We start from the raw sequence: 25825 nt of genomic DNA, 5'->3' as shown, positions 1-25825 counted from the left end.
TGAACAAGGATGATGAAGGTCCAAGATGATATGTTGATTTATGATTTATGATATGCATGTAATGCTAGGAAGAAAACATTTCTTTTGTGACAGATAGTCTTGGCAGTTTCTTCCAGTTTACAAGTAATATCTTAAGCCTGCCGCACACTGTACAACTCAGGACTATACGAGTGACAGATTTTGGATCCGAAATAAATCACAATACGTTGTAGCCTCAGAATAAACATGCTTGTTATTTGAGATCCAAAGTCTGTCAGTCGTATAGTCGTGAGTCGTATAGTGTGCGGCGGGCTTTAAATGTGATATCAGTCATTTTAAAGATAGCAAGATATTAAAACAAAGCTAAAAAAAAAAAAAGCAGACGTGGGAAAATGTACATTAGTGGAAATTCTACCAAGTAGCTCCTCCTTACACTGATGTCCGTCCATCCCCAGAACATGGTGCAGCCACGCCACCACTTTGTGTCCCTGGCCATGTCGCCCATGCTGAGCTGTGAGACCATGGAGGGACTGATAACCAGCAAACTCCGGCCGCGGAGCACGGTGTCCGGCAACCCGCAGCCTGGGAAGCCGGGTCAGGTTCCCACCAACCCGCTGTTCTTCGTCGACGATCTGAACTGTGCCGGGATGGAGCAGCGAACAGGTCTGTACACCATGTGCATGTTGTGTGTAATGTGGTGGTCTAGATAAAGACGAATTGCGGTGCAGTGCATTAGACTGTTAGGTTGTTCTTTGGGGGTTAGTTCTGGAGAATATTTGAACGGCTGTACTTAATTTAAAGGACTGGACATAAATAGTACAAATTTACTCATTTTGACTTTTAGTTATTTAGCCCTTAAAGCATCTTGCTCAGTTTTGTCAGGATGAATCCCTGGGGGGGGGGGAGGGGGAACCCAAAACAACAACAATGAAAAAACAAATCAAAAGTTTTCGCTGAGACTATCAAATAATGTAATCTCCCATCACATTTCACTAACGATTGAAAGATATACATGTGTACATGTACATGTAGGTGCTATATGCTTATGTATTGTTAGGAATACCAGCATATTAATCATAATGTGCTGGACACACTACGTGTACTAAACTCATGTCAGTGTAAATGCAATAGAATTTGTAAATTTTGCATATTTTTCTATAGACAGTGCACATAGTATCTAATTCATACCTCCTCTGAAAAGTGTATGACAACAGTTTGTTTATTTGCCTGTGTGCTGATGCATTTTGTACAGTATAAGAGATCATTCCAATGAAAAAAACAACAAAAAAGCCTTGGATGATTTATTTTGCCTGGAGTACTTGAGAGATGTTGATATTGCCAAGAGCAATTAGTCAAGGACTCTCAACGCATGTGAGCCCAGATGGCCTCCTGCCATCAGAGATTAATGACTCTTTTGTGTATACAAATGGCTTGTGACATCATTTGTGTGAACATCGCAAATAGTGGAGAAGATTGTTTATGTTTGAATGTATTGTCTTATTTTATGTGACTGTAAAGGCTACTTATTTGAAATGTACATACATAAAATGTAGTTCTGCATTTTCCCCCCATAGAAACATAGAGATACATTGTATCTCTTTTTGATGTTAGCACATAAACAAAAATATTACATTAGTGTCATGTGGTGATATTTGTTTTCCTTTGGTGGCATGAAAGTCCCTTCAAAAATTGTTGAAATGTGCCTGTGTTATACAGCTAAAGCTGCAAATTTGTTGTCTGAAGAACAAAAATACATGAAGACATGTAAAAAAAAAAATTACAATTAGTATAAGATATCAGTTGTTCAGGCTGTTATTGATTTCCCTTGTTGTCTGTAGGTAAAACTGGGTATTTTATCTAAACTACCTTTGGTGAATTGAGACGTACATGTACAATGTACTGTATCTATGCTTGACATCAAACTCTTTGTAAATTTTTACAGGGGAGCAGCCCTGCCTGGAGCTGCTGCGCCAACTGATGGCTGAGGGCAGCATCTACCAGCGGGACAGCCTCTCCCACCACGCCCTGGAGTGTGCCAACTATGTGGCCGCCTGCTACCCACCTGGCATCCAGGGGGTTGGCAGCGGGGTGTCTTGTCACCGTGTCAGTCCCCGCCTGGCCAGGCTCTTCACCACCCTGGCCTACTTCTCGCCCTCGGCCGAGTCACTTGACCTCCTGCATGCCGGCAGCCTGCAGGGGTGGCTGGAAGAGTTCCCGGCATACTCCCTCAATCACCACTACGAACTGGCTCAGGTATGCACCCATCTACTCACTGGGGCCTTAAAATTGTCCAGTTGTCACATTGACCGTGGGTTTCGGCAGCACATACTTTGTTTAAAAGTATCTATTCCGCTTTATGACAGCAAAATTTACTCATGTTACAGGGCTAGCAGACATGAAGATAATTACAAAAAACATAGAAGATGTACTCCTACGATATTATACGATCATACATGAACACAAGTGCAGCCTAAACCCAGTGAAATGTCAAAATGTGGTATGGTACATACATTGTATGTACCTTATCTGCATAATTCAAGCATGCATTCAGTGAGTCTGACAAAATAACAAGCAAACAACAAAATGTGCTCCCTTTCATTTTCGAGCTAGTAGTTTTACATGTTTGTCATGTGAAAAGGCATGAAAATTTTCTCTGCAACAGGATTTGTAATGATGATAAACATTGTATCTTGCTCCATCCAGGCCCTGGTGAAAGCCACACTGACCCTCCACGAGGCGGTCAAGCGACACCTCCTCACCAGTCCCATCAACCCCCACTACGTCTTCTCGCTCCACGACATCAACCACGTTGTGCAGGGCATGTTCCTCATGGCGAACCGCTCAGCCAGGTCCAAGGGCCGGCATGGGCGGCGGGGCGGAGGTCAGAGGTCACAGGCAAAAGGTCAGTTTTCTTTTAAAAAAATATCTTTCAGTTTGTGCACAAGTTATACTTGAATCTCTGTCTGTTGCTGCAGAGCATGTCTCGTGAAATTTTTGGGTCAGGGAGGATATACACACTGGGCTACATTCAGAAATTGATAGAAAACATCAATGTGTATTGGGAGTGGTTGCACTGACTGAAACTGATGTACAACTGTAACATAACTTTTCTCACGTTAGGACCCTATTCCATACCGTCTTCAAATTGACTTGATAAAGACTATAATCAAAGGAACCATGCGATGCAAATGCATGTTGACTTGCATTGATTGATAATACCCTGATCATCACTCTGAAGGTGGTATGTACAGTGTATATGCCATATGTTTTATACACACATATATATTTTTTATACTATTTTTCTTCAGATTACTTGGATACGCCCACAAAAAACCTTCAAAAGCAGGGCTCTGTCAATGACATCATCTGTCAATCATTGCTAAGTATTTTGGTCGACAACAGACATTGGAATGCTTTTTCCCTACCCTGAGCATAACTTGCATATTTCCCTGTATTGTCTTTTGTTAATCATATCTAACTTTAGAAGTGATTGACAGATGATGCCACAGGCAGAATTTTGGTGTGGAAGGTTTTCTTTTTTTTTTTTTTTTTTTTTTTTGGGGGGGGGGGCCCATATCCAAGTACAAGTAGTCTCAAGATATGTGAAGATTTATTTTGAAATACATGGCATGTTTTTTAGATATTAATTTGGCCACATACGTGATGTTGAGGTTATCATCAATCAACATAAGTCAAATGCATTCGTGTTATATAGTTCCCTTTACATGTAAAAGCAAGTTATCATTACCAAATATTTAACCCTAACCAGGCCGGGCTTTTTGGCCTGTTCTGTGGCCGGGGGAGGGTTTATTCAACCCTCCCCCCACCCCCCCCCCCCCCCCCCCCCCCCGAGATCTCGGCCGCCGATCCTGCAATCGCCCTGAAAATTGGCACATACATTACTTGTTGCTTAAACTACCAAACTGTAAAAGAAAAAATTGAATTTTTCATTTTTTATATTTTATATTAGTTATATGCGTGAAATCGTAAATTTTGCTCTAATTCAGAAAATAGAGCTGATGGCATCCTAATTTTTTTAACATTATTCCTTGTAGCATACCTATCAATGTACTTGAAAAAAAAAAAAATCTGGTATCAAAGTTAATTTCTTATGTATTCTATTGTTTTATGATTTTTCTTAATGTATTTCCTTGTTTTTTCTGGGTTTTTTTCCACAAAATTTCTTAACAGAACCTATTTTAAGCATAATTATGTCAAAATTAATTGATTTCAGCCAGTGAAAGTGAAAATGATCATATCCTTTTGAATAAGGTGAGAAAACTGTATTTGCATAGACTTTGTACACAAAAACAAGTTTTTGAGTAATTTTCGGTCATGCAGCATTGTAATGGTATGTCCGATTTTCACGAAAATGGTGTCATAAGATGTGCGAGACTTGAAAGTAAAAAGTCCACAAGCGGCGCGGTCAAACAAATACGCGCGGCAGAATGGTCGCGGAAAATGTCGAGGGGGGGTTGATTCAACCCCCCCCCCCTCCCCCGGCCCTTTGAGGGTTTAGCATATTCAGTTGCTTTGCATAATATACATATGTATGTAATTGCAATTGGTATCATTGTTTTTGTGAAAACTGATATACATGTGTGTTCTTACATGTTATATCTTTTTTTTTCAAATCAACGTTCTACCATCAATCTTCTCTAATTTTCTGTAATGTCAGTTAGTCCGCTTATTCTCTGTTTATTAACATGTTTCTTACTGATCAGAAGTTCATGAAGTTAGAAAAGTTAGATGTAGAAGTTTGTTAAAAAAAAGCCCCAAAATGTAGACGAGAGTGTCTGCGTTTGTGGTCTGAAGTTTCAGATACATAGTCACAGTGTTACGCTGACCAGAAATATGCCTTTGATTGGAAGATTGGAGTTTATTCCATCAATACATGTTCTATTTCTGTATCAAAACTCTGTATTTTGTCTAATTCACCGTACCTTTTCCGACATAGTATTGAGCTTGCTTTGCTATGAAACTCATATTAAGACGTACATACAAATGTAGCTATCAGGACTGAGCTCATTAGATTTTGACTTTCACTGACCCCACTCTAGTGCCCTCATAGACTGTGTATTGAAAAAAAAGTTTGCAAGCCTGGTGCATGGTCTATTCATATTTCATGTCCAATCAATGTTTCGCATTGTTCGATAGCGCATGCAGTTGACCATGGAAAGGGAATACATGTACTGCTTGACTGCTTTTGCACAGGTGGATTACCAACCTGTCCATTTTTTGTCGACGGGCAAAAAGAATGTCATTTGGGGGCACTGAAGGTTCTGGGAGAATATTGCAGAAGGAACGGGTTAATTTCAACTCTATTCAGGACCTGTACTATGGATGAAAGTGTTCTCAATCAGCACTCATCATAGCGTCATACACACAGTTTGATTAGATGTGTCAGTCTGGTTTCATGTAATGCTGTATCCAAAATTTTAATTCATCAGCAGGTTATGACACACCACCATGTGGCATCTTACCACAAAAGTGTCTCGGCCAACACATTTTGAGAACAGAATGTAGAAAGTACACTTCAGAAATTAATCATTCATATGCATGCACATATTATAAATATACATACATTGTACAATTCATGGAAAGGAAGATGATTTCTGATTTTATGCACCAAACAAGAAATTCTATTTATGTAGAGTGCAACATTCGTTTGAAGTTCCCCTAAAATATACAAAATAGTCATAAAACTCTGCATGAAAATTGTATGGACAGAAAATAACAGAATAAAAGTTGACATACATGTATACTGATAGGAAAATACTCTTCTAAACAAACATTGTGACACATTTAGCGAAGAGTGTCACATTTTTACAAATTTCTGTCCAGGAAGACAAACTGAATTGAGGCATGCAAGGATATCAAAATGGTGATTCTAGTAGAACAAGTAAGACGAAAGTTGATGCGAAAATGGACACTGTGTCCTTTGTGCAGCAGCAAGTTTTGCCGTATTGACAACACGACCATGGCAAATCTTTTGTGGTGCAAAATTTGTGATGAATTTGTTTGGAGATAAATTTGCTGCATGTGACAGAAGACAACCTTTTAATAAAGAATTCTGTGAATTCCTAACATCACAGCACTATGTACAGAATGCATTATCCAAACATTTCATGAAAACTGAGAGATCTTGACAAAGCTGAGTACACATTTTTTGTTCTCTTCAAAAAAGACCATCAGAAAGTCTGACGATATGATATCTTGTAGTCAAAATTTATGTTACACAGATTCTATCTAGCACCATACATGTACATTACTCATTGAGATAGAAGTTAGTGGAAAGCCAATCGCCGACTGTAGTGAAATAACAAAAGTCTCATGCATTATGTATTTCAAAGGAAATCAAGAGAATGCTTTGTCGATTTCTCGTTATCGATTCAATTTTCCTCTTTGGTTCTTTTCTTTTCTTATCTTTTTTACTGCTCTGACTGAAACGTATTCATGCCTGTCGTGAATGGAATGTGCCCACATGAGAATTGACACACGGTTTCATCACGGGATATATTTTGGGTTGATCATTCCCTTTCACTTCGTATCTTTCTCATCACCAAGTTGGTAACAGCTCTATATTGAATGCCTAACCCATGTGAATCCCAATCACTTAACTTGCAAAGTATCTACTATACTTGGTAGGAAGTGGCACTTTTCATACAAACATTGGAAGCCTCTTTTTACATGCAATAAGTGTTTGTTTTATATAATGTAACAGATTTGCATTTTCTCCTTATTTTTCCCTACTCAAAAAAAAGAAGAAAGCAAAAAAAAAAAAAAGTCCTAAAATTATTATAAATATTTTAAACATTAGGAAACATACATAACAAATACATGTACTATAGTTTTGATAGATAACCCCCATATTCCATAATGTGCCATATTAGTGGCATCCCACCAAAGATAAACAACATACGTATAACGGTAAGAAATATAATGTAAGTTTTAATAGCGAAACTCAGTGGCGATGCCATATATTTGTATGCTTGCTTCTCATGATCTGCACACCGAAAAATGCAAAAATGCAAAGAAAATAAAATACCGTAAAAGTGGATATTTTCGCGCTTGGCTGGGTAAGAAGAGTTTCGTGTGTTTTTAATTCTGTGGAATCAAGACATCAATTACTGGAAGATATGGAGCGCAAAAATATTTGTGTGCTCTTATTTTCGTGCTAGCGAAATGCGCGAAAATTTCAACACCGCGAAAATTTCCACTTTTAAAGTATGTGTATAACGACATCTTGTGATGCTGCAGTTCTGTATGGTGGCCTTCCATCCCTTATTCATCTTCACATAAGAATATGCAGGAATACATTTATGTACATGTAGCTATGGCAACATATACATAGTAATACTGTATATGATGTCGTCTTATGCTATATTTCTGTATGTGGGCCTCTCCTGCCCTCATTAATCGGCACATGAGAAGATTCAGGAACAGTAACAATGGCAACATGATTCTTTATGACATCTTGCTACTGGCTTAGAATTGCACGTAGTGTACATACTGTGGGTTAGAGATGAGTTATCCATACACTCTTCTCAGCACAATTGCAAGCTCTGACTTTATAGAATATCAAATTTACAAAAATACTGAGAGCGGCATCTGTTGGTACACAGTATGTAGTAAATATCGCACCATGACATTCATGTAGCAGTTTCATCTCACATGTACACTATAGTGATTATGGATTTGATGACAATGTGTGGCCATCAAATTTCATGTACCTGTGCACTGAATAGATAATCAATAGGTTTGCAACCACAAATATGTAATTCCACAGTAAGCAAAAATGCATGTCATGCAATATTTGACACTCAAGATTTACATAGCCTCTTCATGAACAGTGTGCAACAATGTACATGTAAAATGAAATGTAAATGTAAGGAATCTCAGTGGTGGGTATGATTTTGACATACAATATACAATATATATTCTTTTTGTACATGTTTGTTACATAATATACTTTTGCTCTGTACAGTGTTTCCAACTGTGAACAGGTTTCACATGTATTCTAATACTTCAAATCTCCTTTTAATACAAATCTGCACACAAACACTAATTTCTGCTCTGTATTGCTGCTACACACAAGCAACAAGTGCACAATAAACAATATCAACTTATTAACAAAATCACAGAGATATGTCTAGGTGGTGGGTTGTGTATAATACCACAGTGCAAATACATGATTTTGTATAAATTTAATTTTTCTTATGAATAAAGGCTGTTAAATTCTGTAATCTAGGCACTGTGTTATATGTTCAAGATTCAAACCACTGCCCGTGAGAAGTGCATATTAAACGATCAACAATCTTGAGAACAGCTGCTCATTCACGCTGATCTCGCAGCATAGTACTGTCCATGCTCTCATCTCTGGTAGGGAACGTCATAAGGCAATGAAAATCATACCTGTATATGTGACCGTGCATCACAAAATGAACAAAAAGTCGCACGCAGTGATTTTGTGTGAGGACTGAAAATAGGTGGAATGGGCCAACCTAACCAATCTTGAGTTTTTCATAATATCTGAAAGAGCAAGTCTTCTTCTACATTATGTTAAAGTTTGGGATCATAAAACAAACAGGAACTTGTGTTTTCAGCAGTTTTTCTCTAACACTTTTTGGTGGAATAGTGTGATCAGGTGTTTCTCGTAGCGCCCTCTTTTCATTTCTTAAAAACCCTGTCAATATTCTTCACTTTCAACCCCAATAACTTTGGAAAGAATGGTGCTGCTGCATTGAAAGTTGGCTTTTATAATCTACAGAATGTGTTAATGAATCATGCTCAATTTCAGTTTAATCTGATAATTCCTTCATTGTTGTTGCTCCAGTGGTCAACATCCTGTTTTTTGTTCCATTCATCCCACAGCTATCATAGCTTAATTGGTAAAGATCAATTGCTTGAATAGACCCTGTACTTCAAAGCCTGTTTTCTCAGTTCACACTTTCCAGAGTGTGTCCTATCTTTCCAATATTTAGATAGGTTAGGAGAGTCTTTTTGAATTGAGTAGAGTTTGCTCTTCGTTGTTTTAAACTCGTTTGCTTTGTGTTCAGTCTATTGTTACAGTTTTGGAGTTATTTGAGCTTTGGCTTAGTTTGAAATATTGCAACAAAGTGAAGTAATAAAGACACCCTTTTTTGTAACAGAAATAAATACATCATTTTAAAGCTTTGAGTCTGCCTTTTCAGAATCTCCTCTTAACTAAAAATCCATGTCTGGCGACTTTTTGTTGGTTTTGTGATGCAGGGACACATATATCTTCCACATGTACACTGAATCTTCTCAAACATTGCACACCTTTTATAATATTCTGCTGCTGTCTCAATGTCAAAATATCAAAACAAAACAAAAACTTCTCACATACATACATGTACTCCTCAACAGTCCAGGTACATGGTATGTAAACAGAATGTAGATTCAAGATGATACTTTCAAAACTTCATAGAGTCCTTTTGAATGCTAGAAGGGTATAAGCTATATGATTTACATTTGTAAGCACTACTGACCTTGTGCTTCTAAAGTGACAATAATCCAATATTTACACAAGATAGGCAGCTCTGCTGGTTTTTTTTTTGATCCTCTGTGACATAATGAATGTACAGACAGATTCTCTTACAAGTTAGAAATATTTCACTTTTTTCCACAAAGTTTACAATGGAAGCAAGTACTAACCCACTGGAATAAAATGTACAGTGTATGCTAATAGCCCCCTAGATAAATGATGGAAGAGTTTATGTACACCAAAGATAGAATGTTCAAAGGCCATGAGAAATGAGCAGCAAGTTTTATTACTTTCAACAAGAATAGATATGAATTGATCCCATGACATTCCTCTTTCAAAATGATGTTTTCTACAAAAATATAAATATGATGAACTTTGTTTATTTGCAACTTGTTTATGACTTGGCTCAAACTCAGGTGTTTAGTATGCAGAAGGGCAAGTCCAAGATAATGTCCCCTCAGATGCTCAAAATTCATCTTGATTTTATCAAAAAGTTATTGATATCATCTTGTAGCCAAAGAGTTAAATCATATGTTTCCAGCAAAGAAAATATTGAATTATGCAAATTTATGCAAGAAATATGGCCTTGATTTGCATAAATCAAAAACAAACCTTACGTATGGGACAAATTATAAATATTCATCTAAAATCAGTTGAATTTGTCCTTGACCTAGTTCCTTTATGGACATGACCCCTGTATGAGTTAGTATAATCTGCGATTGGTAAGACAAGGTCAGCACATTAATTATGCAAATTATGCACTTTCCCAGAACATAGTGTCCCATACGTAAGGATTTGAGTATGTTTTTTTAAGTTTTTTCTGAAGATTTGTAACATTGACCAATCATACTTTAGGAAGTTCTAATTTATTCATTTCAACTCCAGATTAGCAAAACTAAATGAGGAAATTTAATTAGTCCTTCATCTTATAACTAATTAAAGTTTGCTTACGTATGGGACAAATGCCTTACGTATGGGACATTACATGCAAAGTGAATGGGAAAACCGCCTTTTGACATGGATGCTATATGTCCTTACATTTGTTTGGTTAATGGTTATCTTTGCACCTACTCTGAAGAATATGTCTATATATCTGCCTCTCCTACTCAGATGACCTCAGGGAGAGTGTAAGAACAGCATTATTGAGTCATTCTATGATTAAGAAAGGAAAATAAAGAATATTCATTTATACTTGTAATTTCTTATTTTCATTACAGGCTGTGCAGCTGGTCTTGAATTAACATTCCCCGTTAACATTTTGATATTGGACATTTTCTTAATTCAGTTATCATTTTCAACTTTACCTCTCTACAAAATGACTTTGTCCAAGAATGGGATTCTCTGAGTGTCATTTTAGGTGCAGTACACTGTTCAGCATGTACCACAGGTTGTACAGCCTCAAAAGCGAAATCAAAACAATTGTGCTTATGGCGCGCATCAATGACAACATTATAGGTCTTACTGAAAAGAAAAATCACTTAAGGTGTGAGCAGGTAACTTTGTCATTACTTGAGTTGATAGCAAAGGAAAAACCCTATGAGAGTACACTTGTACTTTTTATTTTGATATGATTGTTAATATTTCAACTGTTCACCCTCAGAATATGTCATGACTTATCAAGGTCATGAACATGATTTCTGAAAATCCTGTAAAATGAAGACTATAGTTTACATTTGCTATAAACCACAATATCAATACTGGTTCTGTGGTTGGAGTGCTAAAAACACAAATTACACAAACAAATAGGAAATTCAATTTTCTTTTCTATTTTGTGTTTGAAGAGACAGATGTGCTCTGAGACACCTTCATCAACTCATACTTACTTTGTACCCCACATCTACACAATTATCAACATACACTGCAATCTGGTAGTGTATGATCAAATGAGGTTATTAGAATTTATTCAAAATTGTAATTTGCAGATCAGTGAGTTACTTAAGTGTTTCAAATCTAGATTTGAATGTGCAAATGATAATCTTTCCTGTATCACTACACAAGCATGTATGTATGTACAAAGTAGCACAAATTTTGTCGTCTTTGGTTTCATAGACACGAAGCCAAGCAATTTGAAAAAAAAAAAACAGAAACAGCATTGGTACATACATTCTTCTATCTCCTTAAAATCTAAAACTTTCATTAAAATTTGATTGATATTGCAGTTCAGCTAAAATTCACATGGCAAAACATGATTACAGAGCAAAATGAAGTACTCTTGTTGTTGTGTTTTGTGCTGCATTTCAAACAATTATAAAGCTTTATAAAAACTTAGACAACTTGCAAGGTAAGCCTAGAGCTACTGAAAGTACCCACTTCAAACTGTATCTGCAAATACATTGTACATGACATTTGATTCTAAAGTTGAAATTATCAAGACTACAAATTAGTTATTGTACATGTACATGTATGCTATATCAAGGTCACAAGCTAGAATTTGCTCATTTTTTTTTTTCATTTGATGAAAAAATATTGACTAGAGTAATTACAAATGGGCTAGAAATAGAGTGTCAGTATACTATATCTGCATGTGTAGACATCATGAGGACAGTGTTAATGCATGACGGAATCCAAACTAAGACATTTAATTGTAAATTGGTAATTACTTTTATTTGTTTTATTTTAGCTTTTGCTGGGTACCTGAACCGGGAAAGTACCCACTTAGAAGTCTATTTCATTTGTTACATGTTGTAGCATGATTTGTGGAACTGAATATGACACTATGGGGAAATTTAAAGTCATTCCCATGAATGCATTTGTGCACTAAAGACAAATGTCCCATACGTAAGTTGAGCCATGTCCCATACGTAAGGTGTACTTTCGTTAATTAAACCAACTTCATGAAAATATGCTTTATTCTTTTGCAGTGAAACTTTGCTGAAAGATACTTCAGTATTGTACCTTTCTTCACTTCCAAACAGAACTTGATCAGTAAGGTACTTTCAGAGAATTTTCAGTTCAAACTTTATTTTGAAAAATCCAGTTTTTCTCTGGTCCCATACGTAAGTTGGCATATTTTTCTTAATAAAATAATCAACCCAAGGTCAAATGACACCAAACTTAAACACAATATTCTTCTCAAGGATACCAGTCCTCCTGATGATAAACAATAAAATCCAAGTGCTCCTTCATTACTTTTCAGAGGTTTGAAATCTCTGAATGTCCCATACGTAAGGTGCGCGATATCTTGGACTTGCCCAGAAACAGATTATGTTTCCAGAATTTCCAATATCACAGGGCATTACAAAACGTGTTGTTTCCAGCATTACCATCTATTACTAAGTATGGGTCCATGCCTAAAAAACAGGGAAGTGTCTGTTCATGCCACTTGCCCCACACTGGGTTTTAGTTGCCCAGGGCAATTGGGCAAACAGGGTTTTAGCACCCTGGTATCTGTGTGGAATGATATACAGAGGTCAGTGTAATAGCAGGTCCTATTTTGAATGTGCGTCATAATAATTATATGACTATAATCAATTGTTATACATGCTCTGCACCATGATATTAATGTGAACTTTCTCATTTTTCATGTCAACCTACAATTGTATGTATAATGTCAGGAGTATTCTGAGATGATGATTCCAGGGGCTTAACCCTAACTGCGCTTTTTATGAGTGGCACAGATTTCTGGAAGCTAATTTTCAATGAACATCACCATGGTGATCTTTTATTATAGATATCTTGATAATGACAGCATATAATTCCCCAAATAGTTGGCATGTTTTTATAGTGTGTGGGGTGGTGTTTTTTTTTTTTTTTTGAACATCCATCTGAGCACCATGATACGGCTCAGTCAGCAAAGTTTCAGAATCTTTTAGTTTGAGCCACAGAATGCAATGTTAAGGAATGTTAAACACTGTCTTTTTTGTCACCCCCAATAGGTTTCATGGTTTAGAGGCTTTTGATAATTCTGTAACTGAAACAAGCAGTGGCTTGTGACAAAATAGAGCACAGTTTGAATAAAAAGGGGGGGGGGGTAATATCAGCAATGACAAATAAAAGTTACAATAAAAAGATACAGCATTAAAAAAAAAACAAAAACAGAAATGTGCCATTCCTGGACTTGAAATCTTGATGCAGACTGTCAAGTCCATTTTACACAGACAGCCACGTGTGAAGGTATACATTGCTTTACACTACAAGTAATTCTTTGTAAATTATTTCATGCATGATGTGCTCATGGCTACTACTCCCAAGTGTGATAACAAGCCACGTATATCAAACTTTTTGTTTGCCCATTGCTAAGCTTCTATCCTATCACCTCAAAGACATCTTCGGCCGGAGTACTTTTCTGTCTAGTTCCATTCTTTGAGCTGTAGTAGGCATACCTATACTTCCTCAGACAACCCGTTTTGCGATCTAGCTTGATGAAGCAACCATCAGGAGTGACTCCCAAGTGTTCCAGGAAGCCTACAATGCCATGGACGTTCACAGACCTCAAGACGTTGCCGCTGGATCGACTGATGACGTACACCACCTGGGAGAGCTTTTCCTCGTGGATCAGGATGTAGCCATCAGGTGTGCAGTCGACAGACCCGATCTGATTGAAAGTATCGGAGAGGGCAATTTCCCTCCGGAAATCTCCTTTCCAGGTCAGGTTGAGGATGGCACCACCAGTTTTGTTGCTGATGTAGATGTTGTCTCTGGAGTCGAGGCTCATGGAGACAGGGTAGCCTAGGGAAAGTGCATGGTTGGCACCGCCCACAGTGGTCTGAAGGATTCCTGCAGAATTGTACACAAGGATAGAACTACTGAGGCATTCCAGGATGAGGGTTTCATCTGCTGATGTCACAGCAATAGATACAGGATTTACCACCTGTGGAGTGTCAAAGAACCTTATCTGTTTCCCCTTCTGGTTGTAAAAGATCATGACCTGTCGATACGGGAATAAGAGAGCAAGGTTGTCCTTCCTGTCCTTTGATATGAGGGCATCACCTTTGTAGGGCACTTTGATCTTGATGAAACATTCGCCATGTCCTGTGAAACCAAGCACTCTTTCGTTCTGGATGGTGTCAGCCAAGAAGATCTTGCCCATATTTGTCACAGTCATCCCAGAAATGTTCTCTAAGAAGAACTGGGTCTTGTCAACTTTGCAGGTGATGATCCGATGAATGGGCACAATGACAGGTGAGCACTTGAGGGTAACATCATTCAGTTGTATAACTACTCTATGTTCACCAACGGCCTTAGGACGGAACAGAATGCAGTGATGACCGTACGGATAGTAATAGAGTTCAGGCTTCAGCTGCTCTCTTTGAGGATCAAGAATGTCGGCCTTGAACTTGAGATCCTTTGACAAAGAGGAGCGCTTCCCATTGCAATCCTTGGCAAATATTTCAATGGAGCATTCCTCATCAGTGTTCTCACCTTTGATTTCTGTTGCTAGCGCATGCACGGGCACTTTGATAGGCTTTTCCCTGATGGGCTCTCGACTAACTTCAACATACAAGAAGTGTTCACCAGGATCAGATGGAAAGAATCTAATGACATAGGACCCGTCCATGTTGTCCACAACTATGCACTCAACATTCTCTCCCGATGGAGCCACCATCTTGGCTGTGATCATAGCCCCACCATGAGTTGAGCGTTCCCCCTGAAGGTTGGTCATTTCAAGTGAAACAATGTTTTCCTGGTAGACAAAGGATTCCTCCAGATGAACGAGGGTCAAGAAAGGCACTTCATCACTCTGTATCACCTTCCCCAAATCCCGCACAGCACTGTCAAAGTATGTCAAAGCCTCATTGTTTGTATGACTGAACTCCACACAGCTATTGGCAAGAGGTAGAGGATAAAAAGTCCCATTGGCCACCTCCTGGAAAAAACTGACTAATTTCTTCTGCACTCTTGCCAAGGATACCTTGTTGTTTTGATTATTGTTGCTATTAGCACAGTCGGACATGACTGCAACGTGTGCCAACATGGTCTTGGCATCATCCTTCTGCTGCTTGAGACCCTGCTGCATTCGCTCATGTGCATTCTTGACAGACTCCAAGAGCTTTGCCTCCCTCTCGTATAGCACTTTGTGGCATCTCGAGAACAATGCCTTAATCTGGCGTGTGGCCTCATCAGCATTGGTTGTCAGCTTGGCAGTAACGCTGTCAATGTTTTCTAGGAGTTTCTCCAATAACTTGGTCTGGTTCTCACTCATGATGAGAAGTTCGACAAGCTCCGCCTTGAGCTGTTCAATAACTGATGATAAATCTGAAATGTTGTGCTCAGCTGATGCGTGGTCACTCCTGCAGCAAGAAAGACACACAGGAAGTTTGCAGTCGTCTCCGTTGCAGTAGAGTGTCAGGGCCTGGCTCTGATGAACTACACAGAACTTCTGCTGCCGTTGAAACACCGTCCAGTCCTGTTCGGTCAGGTCGTTCACGTCCTGGAAGTGCTGGTGACTGTATCCGACGGTGTACTGATGTCTCACTAGGCACTCCTTGCACAGGAGCTTGACACAATTAGAGCAGCAGGCGACAGCAATCGTTGTCAGCTTCTCGCAGCCCTCACAGAGCTTGACCAACCCTCTGGTGTAGCCCAGATACTCAAAGAGGAAGTCGGCGTGATAGTCCAGCTGCACGGCGTCCTGTCCAAGCAGGCCGTGTTCGGAGGGCACCGTCTGTTTGCAGGTTGGGCACACTATGCGGACACCTTCTCCTGTCTGATTGGCCCTAGTGGAGGCTTCCTCAAGACAAGAAGGGCAGATGGAATGGAGGCAGGGAAGCAGGGTTGGGGTGTAGATAGGTGTCTGAAAGTGCCCCCTGCACCCAGCGCACACGAGGTGGCGGTTGATGAACTCCTCTATGTGACTCTTGGTGTTGTCTGTGCCATTGCAGAAAAAATTTTTGCGAACCTTGAATGAGCCATTGTAATCGTTGGTTGTGCTATTCATTTCTCATACATTTCCCAGTACTGCACCCGCCATGTTGCTTTTCCCTGCAGTACAAAGAAATCAATGGAGATATACACAAACACATTTAGCAAATGTGGCATGAAATGAAATCAGTCGTGGCAAGGTATCATAACTTAACTGCTGTCAGTGGGAATTCTATTCAGTGGGGACGCTATTGTGATCTTTGAAAATATGTCAGCAATGTGAAGTGTTAAGCTCTATTCATTTAATTGTGTTTACTTCTCAAGTATTGTATATTTCTGTCACACCGGTGAACAGTGAATTGAGGGAGACAGGACAGAGTAACACACCCTGCACTATACAATTATCTTAGAGGTGAAAAGTACACTCACCAGCATGCTATTTGTATGTTCCTCATGCTGAAATAATTTACTGTCATATGATAGAGCAGTGTGAAGGAAAATAGGAAGGAAAAACCTGCCATCAATACCATATATCCTTAGACAGAAAGTGCCCCAAAGCAAATAGTACAGTATGAGATGAACAGTTAGCTTAAAGGGATGGTACGATTTTGGTTGAGATGCGGCTTCAGGTTTCCAGCTTATTTTTGGTAAGATAATGAGAAACCTCTTATGAAATATGAAAGAGCATACAATTCTAAGAGGAATTCAGAATATTTGATGAAAATTGGTTTTGAAATGGCTGAGATATCCAAAACAAAGAGATCATAAAAAAAGGTGGGACCCACCATTTATTAGGACCTCTTTGTTTTTAATACTGTGTGTGTGTTTTTTGTTGTTGATATCTCAGCCATTTCAAACCTGATTTTCATCAAATAACTTTGAATACCTCTTGATACAATTGTATGCCCTTTCATATTTTACGAGAGGTTTCTGATTATCTTGTAAAATGTTAAAATCTGAATCCCCACCTCAACCAAAACTACAAATATGTATATCACCCCTTTAAAGAGCACTGGTGGCATGTAAACAACACTGTACATGCATGTATGGCTTGAATAGTTGTCTTGTGTGTGGTGGCTTTTAAAAGTTTAGTTTTACAGCGCCATGCTCAAGTGCACATGCATGGATGCATAGAATCCACATCCTGCTCATGTGAGACTGCAGGAAAAAAAAAAAAGACATGCAAGTCATTATATACACTGACTGTAATCTAATATATCACATGTGCCACTTCTAACTATGCAGAGGTTATTATATTGTATGTGCACTCTTCCATAGGAGGTACCAATGTCTGCATGAGTTGGCTCATTTGGCTTCTACTAGCTGTGACAAGCGCTGGTAGTGTAATCTGTGTTGTAAGTGCAGACCTAGCCCGGGCCATGTGATCTTGTAGCTTTCTGCAGGTACATCGGTCACACGGTTTAGAGTCTGTGTCACATTGAGCCTTGTGTTTGTACATCAAGGAATGGGTCGACTGCCGAGTAACTTGTCTTGTGTACAGATTCAGAAACACAACATGAATTTTCACAAGGCTGTACAGTGTTGCTGTATTCTGTCAACAATCCAATAAGTTGCTTCAAATTTTAATACATTTTCTGTATAACCATCAGCCTTATATTATCCTTCACTTCTCTTACTTCATAGCACAGATTTGATATGTTATGTATCCAATATGTTGGTATATCTTATAGTTGAATTGCTGTCTCTCGCTTTAGCAATTTTAACCTACAATGTTGTACTATGCGATGTGAAAATGTATTGATCAACAATTTTCATATACTGTATGAATGCACACAAAACACTTTGAAGGTCTGTAGCATGTACAAGACCTGAATACTTTTACCTTACTGGTGGGTTTTTACTTATTGATGACATCATAAAAAAAAGTCTCCTTAAAATTTTGTAACTTGAATCAGGTAGAATGTTTGCTGGTTTTTTTGGGGGGAACAATTTTAGGGAAACTACACATTTTCCACAATTTTGTCACTGCAGATCAATATATTCATATAAAATACATTTCATTTCTATGTGATGAATAACAAAAGCCATGTATCTGATAATGGCAACAACACACTGTTTTCCCTCTTGCCCTGAGGAATACTGTGGGAGAAATGTCATTGGAGTAAAACAAGAAATTAGATTAGGATTTTAAATGGCAATACAATTAGTTCACTGCAGCCTGGTGTATAAAATGTCAAGAATTGTGCATAACCCTTCATATGGCATCTACCCTTGCTAATGTCCATCTGTCTCTAGTTACACTGTGAGTGTTCATGTGTTTAAAGTGCAATGTCAATATACAGCAGACTACCAAGGTGGTGTGCAAACATTTGCATTGTCCGCTAGATAAAAGGCCAGATGAAATGTCAGGGTTTGTAATGACATTGTTTTGCCTGTAAACATGCAGAGAATGTTAAGTATCAGTGAATGGTAATCTTGTTTATGTGTGTCCTTAATTCTTTCCGAATGCCATGAAATAGTTTGTGAAAGGATGATGCTTTGAAATTCAGTCCTAACTGCAGATAAAATACCAAAGGCAGACCCAGCTGGCATAATTCTATAAGATAAAAACTATCTTTGTCATATTTGAAGGTCGGTATGTATAGATGCATGGTGCAACACTGCACACAAGTGTTTTACTTTAACCCGTTGAGGACAAGTCCCGAGTATACTCGGACAGGTGTCTATGGGAAATACGAGTTGTAGCAAAATCAGTCCGTCCTCAACGGGTTAATATCTGAGGTTACTGAAACTGAATGAAAGGTCACACCTTCCCAGCAATATAAACCATGATTTTAAGTCTTCTGTCATTGCTCTTTAATGACCTAAAATACATTTTAGAGATTATGCTGCCTTTCAGTTAGAAACAATTGGCACATTCATAATATTGCAAGCTCCCCAATAACAGCTTCATTTTTTAATGGCATTTATTGATTTGAGTATCATGCAACTCTGTTCTATTCTGTTGGACCTCCACACTTCCACATTTTAATGTTAGGCAAGTATGATCATGCTCAATAATTGTGTCAAAATGTAGGAAAATTAATTTTGTAAAGCCTTATGTCGGAACACAACACCAAAAACATAATCATATTTTGTGTACTGATCATGGTATTAGGAATAGAAAAGTTATATGAAGGGAAAATGGTCCAATAAATGATACAAAACTCAGAAAAAAAAGAAACAGTGTATACAGCATATGGCCCAACACACTGTGCTAAACTTTCAAAGTACAACATTGGAGGATCCTCCTACAAAAGAAAATGGGACAGAACAGGATGACCATTTTGCACAAAGAAAAGTTATCCTACAAACACACTCTGTGTGAATGAATACACTGTACAGATTAAGGCATGGGTGACATACTGTTTTCTTGTTCCTTGGTTATTATGTAGCTAGCTGGAAGGGTTATTATATTGATTTATTAAAGAGTTACTGAAGTACAATGTATGCAATCTACAATGCACAAATGCACCATGTGTGCAATGAAATATAAGCTGACCATATTATAGTATCACATATATCTCACCATATGTTCCACCCACACCCGCAACAGAATAGTTGGTCTGTAGGTTTCCCCCGCAAGAGTCCTTAACTGTCCCAGGCCGGGTGAAGTGTGTTGATCACAGTGCGACTGGAATTAAAATTCTGTCACCCCACTCTGCCAAAGAGATCCAAACCGTGATGAAAACACCTGACTGGTAGTGGTTGTAGTGATATACTGCCGGATCTTGTCCTTATTTTGCCAGAGCGAGGGAAAGGAAGCCTCACTCATGCACAAATGAATCCAGCAGAAGACTCACAGACCAGTGCCAAATACTATGGCCAGCTAGTCAACTCTCATTGTATAATAAGCCATACAGTTCACCTCAGTATACTTCTTGGCTGCCTGGTTTAATTCTTTCCTTTCTTTTGATAAAAGCTAGTGGTACTCCGGTGCGCACACATGCACACGCAAAGTTGCATAGCTTCTTTTCACCGCATCAGACGCACCCCCCCCCCCTTCTTATGGAGGGCCTATTATGATAATCATGCTTCTAAATAGCTGACAGCAGTTGTGCCCGATCTCATTGTGCGTGGCAGACAGGGAGATAGGGCATGGTTGGGTGATCATGCATCAGTGGATACCAGGGGTGGCCCCTATAGCTCTCTGAAGACTTGAAACCTTGGCTTAAGATGGTTATTGGCTTGGTACTAGTTAGTGTGTTCCTCTCCTTGCACTAGATTGAAATAGCAAAATGTTGAATTAGTCTCCATAGTACACTATATGATACAGGTGTATACATATTTTATTTTTTTTTTTAGAAACTTTTGAAATGATGCTAGAGCTCAAGGTGGCAGTGTGTTGATTGATGCATTGGCAAGAATGGGATACAATTTGTCAGCGTAAGGACAATGTGTATGTTTGTGTACATGTGTGCATGTGCGAATGTGCCTGTGTGTGTGTGTGTGTGTGTGTGTGTGTGTGTGTGGGTGTGTTTGAGTGTGTATGTGTGTGTGTGTTGAAATGTATGCTTGCTTTCGTGGACAGAAAATGGGAGAGAGAGTCATATCTTGCATGATTTTATATGCCATTACCTGCTGCTGTTTTTTCTTTTTTTTTTTTGTTTTGTGCTCACATTGCTTTGCCATGTACTGTAAAAGTGGATATTTTCGTGCGAGTAATTTTTTTGCGCTTGGCCGGGTCAGTCGAGTTTCGCGTGTTTTTAATTCCGCGGAATCAAGACATCACGCACAGGAACATATGGCAAGCAAAAATATTCGTGGACTTTTATTTTCGCGCTAGTTTCTGGTTGCGCGAAATGCGCGAAAATTTCAACACCGCGAAAATTTCCACTTTTACAGTAGTTGTTTGATTATAACACATGAGGTAATGATAGATATTCATAATAAAAAAGGGAAATGAATGTTGATAGATGGATTGGGGGTTATGTAACTTGATAGATGATAGGCTGACAGCCACCAACAAAAAGTGCTAGATAGATAGAGAGGTAAATAGATAGGTAGGCACAGTGTAGGTAGGTAGGTAGGTAGGTAGATAGATAGATAGATAGATAGATAGGTAGATAGGTAGATAGATAGATAGATAGATAGATAGATAGATAGATAAATAAATAGAAAGATAGAGAAGTAGATAGATATATAGAGAGGTAAATAGATAGAGAGGTAGATAGATATATAGATAGATAGATAGATAGAGAGGTAAATAGATAGAGAGGTAGATAAATGGACAAATAGATAAATGTACATGAAGGTAGATAGATAGATAGATAGATAGATAGATAGAGATGTAGATAGAAAGATAGATAGATAGAGATGTAGATAGAAAGATAGATAGATGGGTAGAGAGGTAGATGGATAGAGAGATGGAGAGGTAGATACACATACTTTAGATAGATAAATAGATAGATAGAGGTAGATAGATAGATAGATAGATAGATAGATAGATAGAGGTAGATAGATAGATAGATAGATAGATAGATAGATAGATAGATAGATAGATAGATAGATAGAGAAGTAGATAAATAGATAGATAGAGGTAGATAGATAGAGAGGTAGATAGATAGAGAAGTAGATAGGGAAGTAGATGGATAGATAGATAGATAGATAGATAGATAGAGAGAGAGGTAGATTGAAAGAGAGGTATAGATAGAAAGAGAGAGAAAGTGGGAGAGGGGGAAGAGCAACAGAGTGTGAGAGTGAGATACAACAGAATCAAGATAATTTAGCCGGAAAATCTTGTGTAAACTGTAATTGTGAATACCCAAACATGTACTTTATTCAGCATGATGATACTCACAAATAGGATTAGCAAGCACAAACTTTATGAGCTCGAGTGCACAGTAAACGTGGAGAAAAGAGATTGGTCAATCAGCATGGAGTGACTAATGGGATTACGTCGTTGCACTCATCCAAGGAAATAAAAAAGGTATTAGTTTAAAGGTGGTCATCGCTTGTTACAATATCATTAGTTGTGTGCAGTCAGGAACCCTGTACAGATTCTAATGAATCATGATTTGATTTTTTTTTTTTTTTTTGCAGGACTACATGCTGACAATTAAGATTTGTACATTTAAAGGCATAATTTTACCGCTTGCAAATGAAACAAACATCCAACATTAGTGCTTCAAAATAGTTCTAACATGTGAGTTAGGGATAAAAACAACTTATAAAAAAAATTGAACCAGTATAACTGATGTTAAGTATTGATTTACAAAATGTGAACAATAATTGTAATAGAAATGTCAGACTAAACTGTCTACAGTTAAGGTTTAATGAGTAAAATTGTGAAAAATGAGAGAAATTATCATTGTCAATCATTGATGTGTACATATATGCAGGAAATGTCAAAATGTGTTATGTTATTCACAAAAAGTAATGTTCTGGCCAGTGGGGGGGGGGGTAGGGGTGGATTGGTTTCTACTGAAATATTCAAATTTCATGCATACATTGTACCTTTTGAACTATGGTTGTCCCTGTCAACTGGGAACTTTGTAGAGGCTTGCCCAACATTGCAATGACTAATGCATGCAGATCTTTGTAGTTTCAAGGATTGAAATGAGTACTGATTGAAGTGATTGCCTTGAGTACTCACAGGTGGATACAATGCCCTATAAGTGAATTTCTTAAAGGCAGACTACCACAGAACTCAATGAATATTTTTTTAATCTGCAATTGTGACCATTTGCATTTACCGACCTTTTTTAAACAGAAGACATACTGAGCTTGCTCTTTTCCCTGATGACTCTTTTTTTTTTCATGGCTGTTTTGATGGACAGAGCTTGGGTGCAATAAATAGGCAAAATTCTTGTCTTGGGGAGAAAATGTTAATGGCTGTGTTACAGAAAAAACTTCAAAAGGACCTCCAAGCAGTGCTGCTGGTGATCATAATTCTAATAATTTTATGGACTGAAGTGATTCGTGAGGGAGTTGAAAAGAAGGAAGACATATTCTCATTAAATGGATGGTTTTGCCCGGAATGGTGTAGAAATAATTTCAGTTTTGTATCTGTACACAATCATAGTTCTGAAGGGACTGTGTGCATAGGGAACTGTATGTGAGATATTCCTATCAGTGTTATGCTCTCCCTTGCTCTCTCCTCTCTCTCACTCTCTCTCCCTCCCTCTCTCTCACTCTCTCTCCCTCCCTCTCTAAATGTCTGTCTATCATCTTTCAGAGCTTTCTCTGTAGTCTATTTTATATGAAATATCTCTAATCCCCAGACATGAAGTCAAATATCTTCCTTTATTGTCCTCCCTTCTCTAGCAGATTTTCTTTCTTTTTTTTCTTCTTCCTCTTCTTTTCCTTCTGCAAGAATACTTATTAGTGAATTTTCAGGACCTATATACCTCAAATTGTGCAACCACAAAATTGGTTTCCTCTATTTGGAACCGCACCATCCAAAGAAAGCAGCTATGAACATCATGTCTTTTTTTTTCGTTTTGCTCTCTTGATCGTAAAGGAGCCTCCAACCGGAGTCGGCGGGGAAGAACGGAGAAGAAGCAGCAGAAGGACGGCCCACCTCCCATGATGAGGACCGTCGTGCGACTGTGGTGTCACGAGGTCTGTCGGACGTACTACGATAGGATTGTGGCTCATGAAGGTGAGTGAGATGAGCCAAAGCTTGATACAATTTGTACAATTTCATCATTTCACATTTATATACATCTGCAATTGTTCACGTAGCCTCGCGTCCTTTGTGTGCCAACTATCAAAGAGATATGACTTGCACTCTCTGTTTAAAGTGAATTTTCATCCCAAGTTTGAGTGAAAAGTGTAAAATCTAACAAAACAGGGCATTATGAGTTTTGTTGAATTTGAACATACAAGATAAGAAACATAATGAAGTTTCAAGGAAGGATTGAAGCAAAGATTGTATAGTGCAGTTCCGTGTAAAAAAAAGTTCATATTTAAAGCTCCAAACATTAATAGGCAAAAACCATGCTAATTTTTGTGGAAATTATATGCCTTTGTTCTGCACAGCATATTAAAGTTGAAGCCTTTACATTCAAGTGAATTTATTGACTCATCTAGCCTTGCTTTATCTAAAAGATTTTTTCAAACCTGTAGCTTCTAGCTCAGATTGATTTCAGTTTTATAGTTTATTTTCATTTTCATAATTATCATTCTATGGTTTGATAATTATTGTTACTATTATCATTATTCTTGATGCAATTATCATAATGATTAGCTATCATTATCATCATTTTTTATTATCATTACTTTCATTAATAGTAGTAATAGTACTACCGGTATTATTGTTACTATTATCTAATCATTATTGATATTACTATCATTTTACAATTCTGGTGTAATGGTGACATTTTACACCATTCTCCCTGTTTTTCCCTGACCACAGATCAGGCTTGGTTTAGAAGGACTCTGGAGGAGGTGGTCGACGCCCACTTCTGTGCAGGACCACCTCAGAGGCGCAAAGCTTCACCCCCTCCGCCCATGGTGCCTGACAAGATTGAGGTATTGGACTCATACAACCATCCTGCGAAGATGTTTTAAAGCCATACTTAAAAATACAGGCAGTTTTAATTTCTGTCCAAAAGAGAATAGGAACACAAGTAGAAGGTCTTTTAAATCTTTTTAGCAGAAAGACAGACAGATAATTACATGGATATACACAAGTTAGATTGACAGAAAGATAGATACACTAGATAGATAGATAGATAGATAGATAGATAGATAGATAGATAGATAGATAGATACAATGTAGATAGATAAGATAGATAAACAAGATAGATAGATATATACTAGATAGATAAGTAGATAGATGAGAAGATAGATAGATAGATAGATAGATGGGCAATCCCACAATAACTATTCCCTTTTCGACTTTTGATATTTGAGCTTTGATGATAAAAGTAATTCAGATTTGCCTCCTTATATTTATATATTTTCTTGAAAAGAATAATTGTGAGAGATAGTATAGATAACATTGAGTTCATTCAATGGGCGGATTTTTTGTTATATCACATTAAACGTCAATTTAGACAGTAAAACAGGCATAGAAAACGGGACATTTTAAGTATCAGAAATCTAAACAGTAATCTAAAAAAAATTAGCAATGAAACCGAATCCAGAACAGTTCCATTGTACAATCTACATCAGATTTGAAATAAGAAATGTCTCTACCTTTCAGATTTACTTCATTTATTAAATGAAAATGGATTTCAGTTATAGCCTGTATGATATAGGCATGTCTGTCCATCCCGTTACATACCTTCACCTGTTAATTTTTTTGTTCCCAGTGGGCAGAAAGAGAGTTTTGGTGATTAAGTAGTTTCATTACGGGCTAAGTTGAAATGTTTTAACCAAAACTAGCTTAGCTTGAAAGCAAATTTAATGGAATTGGCAATCAAACTTAAGTATTGCTTTGTCTGTCCACTTTTTGAAGGTATGTAACAGAATTTAAGGAGACTCATTTTTTGAAAAATAAGCCTTATCAGTGCAGTTGCTTGGATTCATAAGACATGCCAGGCCAGCATCTACATAATCAGTATACTTCCACTCCCTAGGGAAGTCCCA

At 37.9% G+C, this 25825-nt stretch overlaps 2 protein-coding genes across 2 annotated transcripts in view; one reads left to right on the top strand and one right to left on the bottom strand.

The window, feature by feature from the left end:
• Positions 1 to 25825, top strand: part of LOC140243667 (dynein heavy chain domain-containing protein 1-like) — a 133263-nt gene that overhangs the window by 65873 nt on the left and 41565 nt on the right. Inside the window, exons 54-58 of the mRNA XM_072323331.1 lie at positions 435 to 642; positions 1922 to 2232; positions 2683 to 2881; positions 23754 to 23891; positions 24648 to 24763. Coding sequence (XP_072179432.1) covers positions 435 to 642; positions 1922 to 2232; positions 2683 to 2881; positions 23754 to 23891; positions 24648 to 24763 — 972 coding nt within the window. The remainder of the gene's footprint in view (positions 1 to 434; positions 643 to 1921; positions 2233 to 2682; positions 2882 to 23753; positions 23892 to 24647; positions 24764 to 25825) is intronic.
• Positions 13721 to 16364, bottom strand: LOC140244070 (uncharacterized). The gene has a single exon (XM_072323720.1). It carries the CDS (start codon positions 16362 to 16364, stop codon positions 13731 to 13733), a length of 2634 nt encoding a protein of 877 aa, XP_072179821.1. The 3' UTR covers positions 13721 to 13730.

Source organism: Diadema setosum, chromosome 20, assembly GCF_964275005.1.
Source record: "Diadema setosum chromosome 20, eeDiaSeto1, whole genome shotgun sequence".
Taxonomy (NCBI): Eukaryota; Metazoa; Echinodermata; class Echinoidea; order Diadematoida; family Diadematidae; genus Diadema; species Diadema setosum.
The sequence above is the reverse complement of the archived record's forward strand: the minus strand, read 5'-3'. Positions and strand labels throughout refer to the sequence as shown.

Bases quoted from the DNA above. Each gene is read 5' to 3' on its own strand.
- LOC140244070 (XM_072323720.1), bottom strand. From the start codon at position 16,364: ATGAATAGCACAACCAACGATTACAATGGCTCATTCAAGGTTCGCAAA.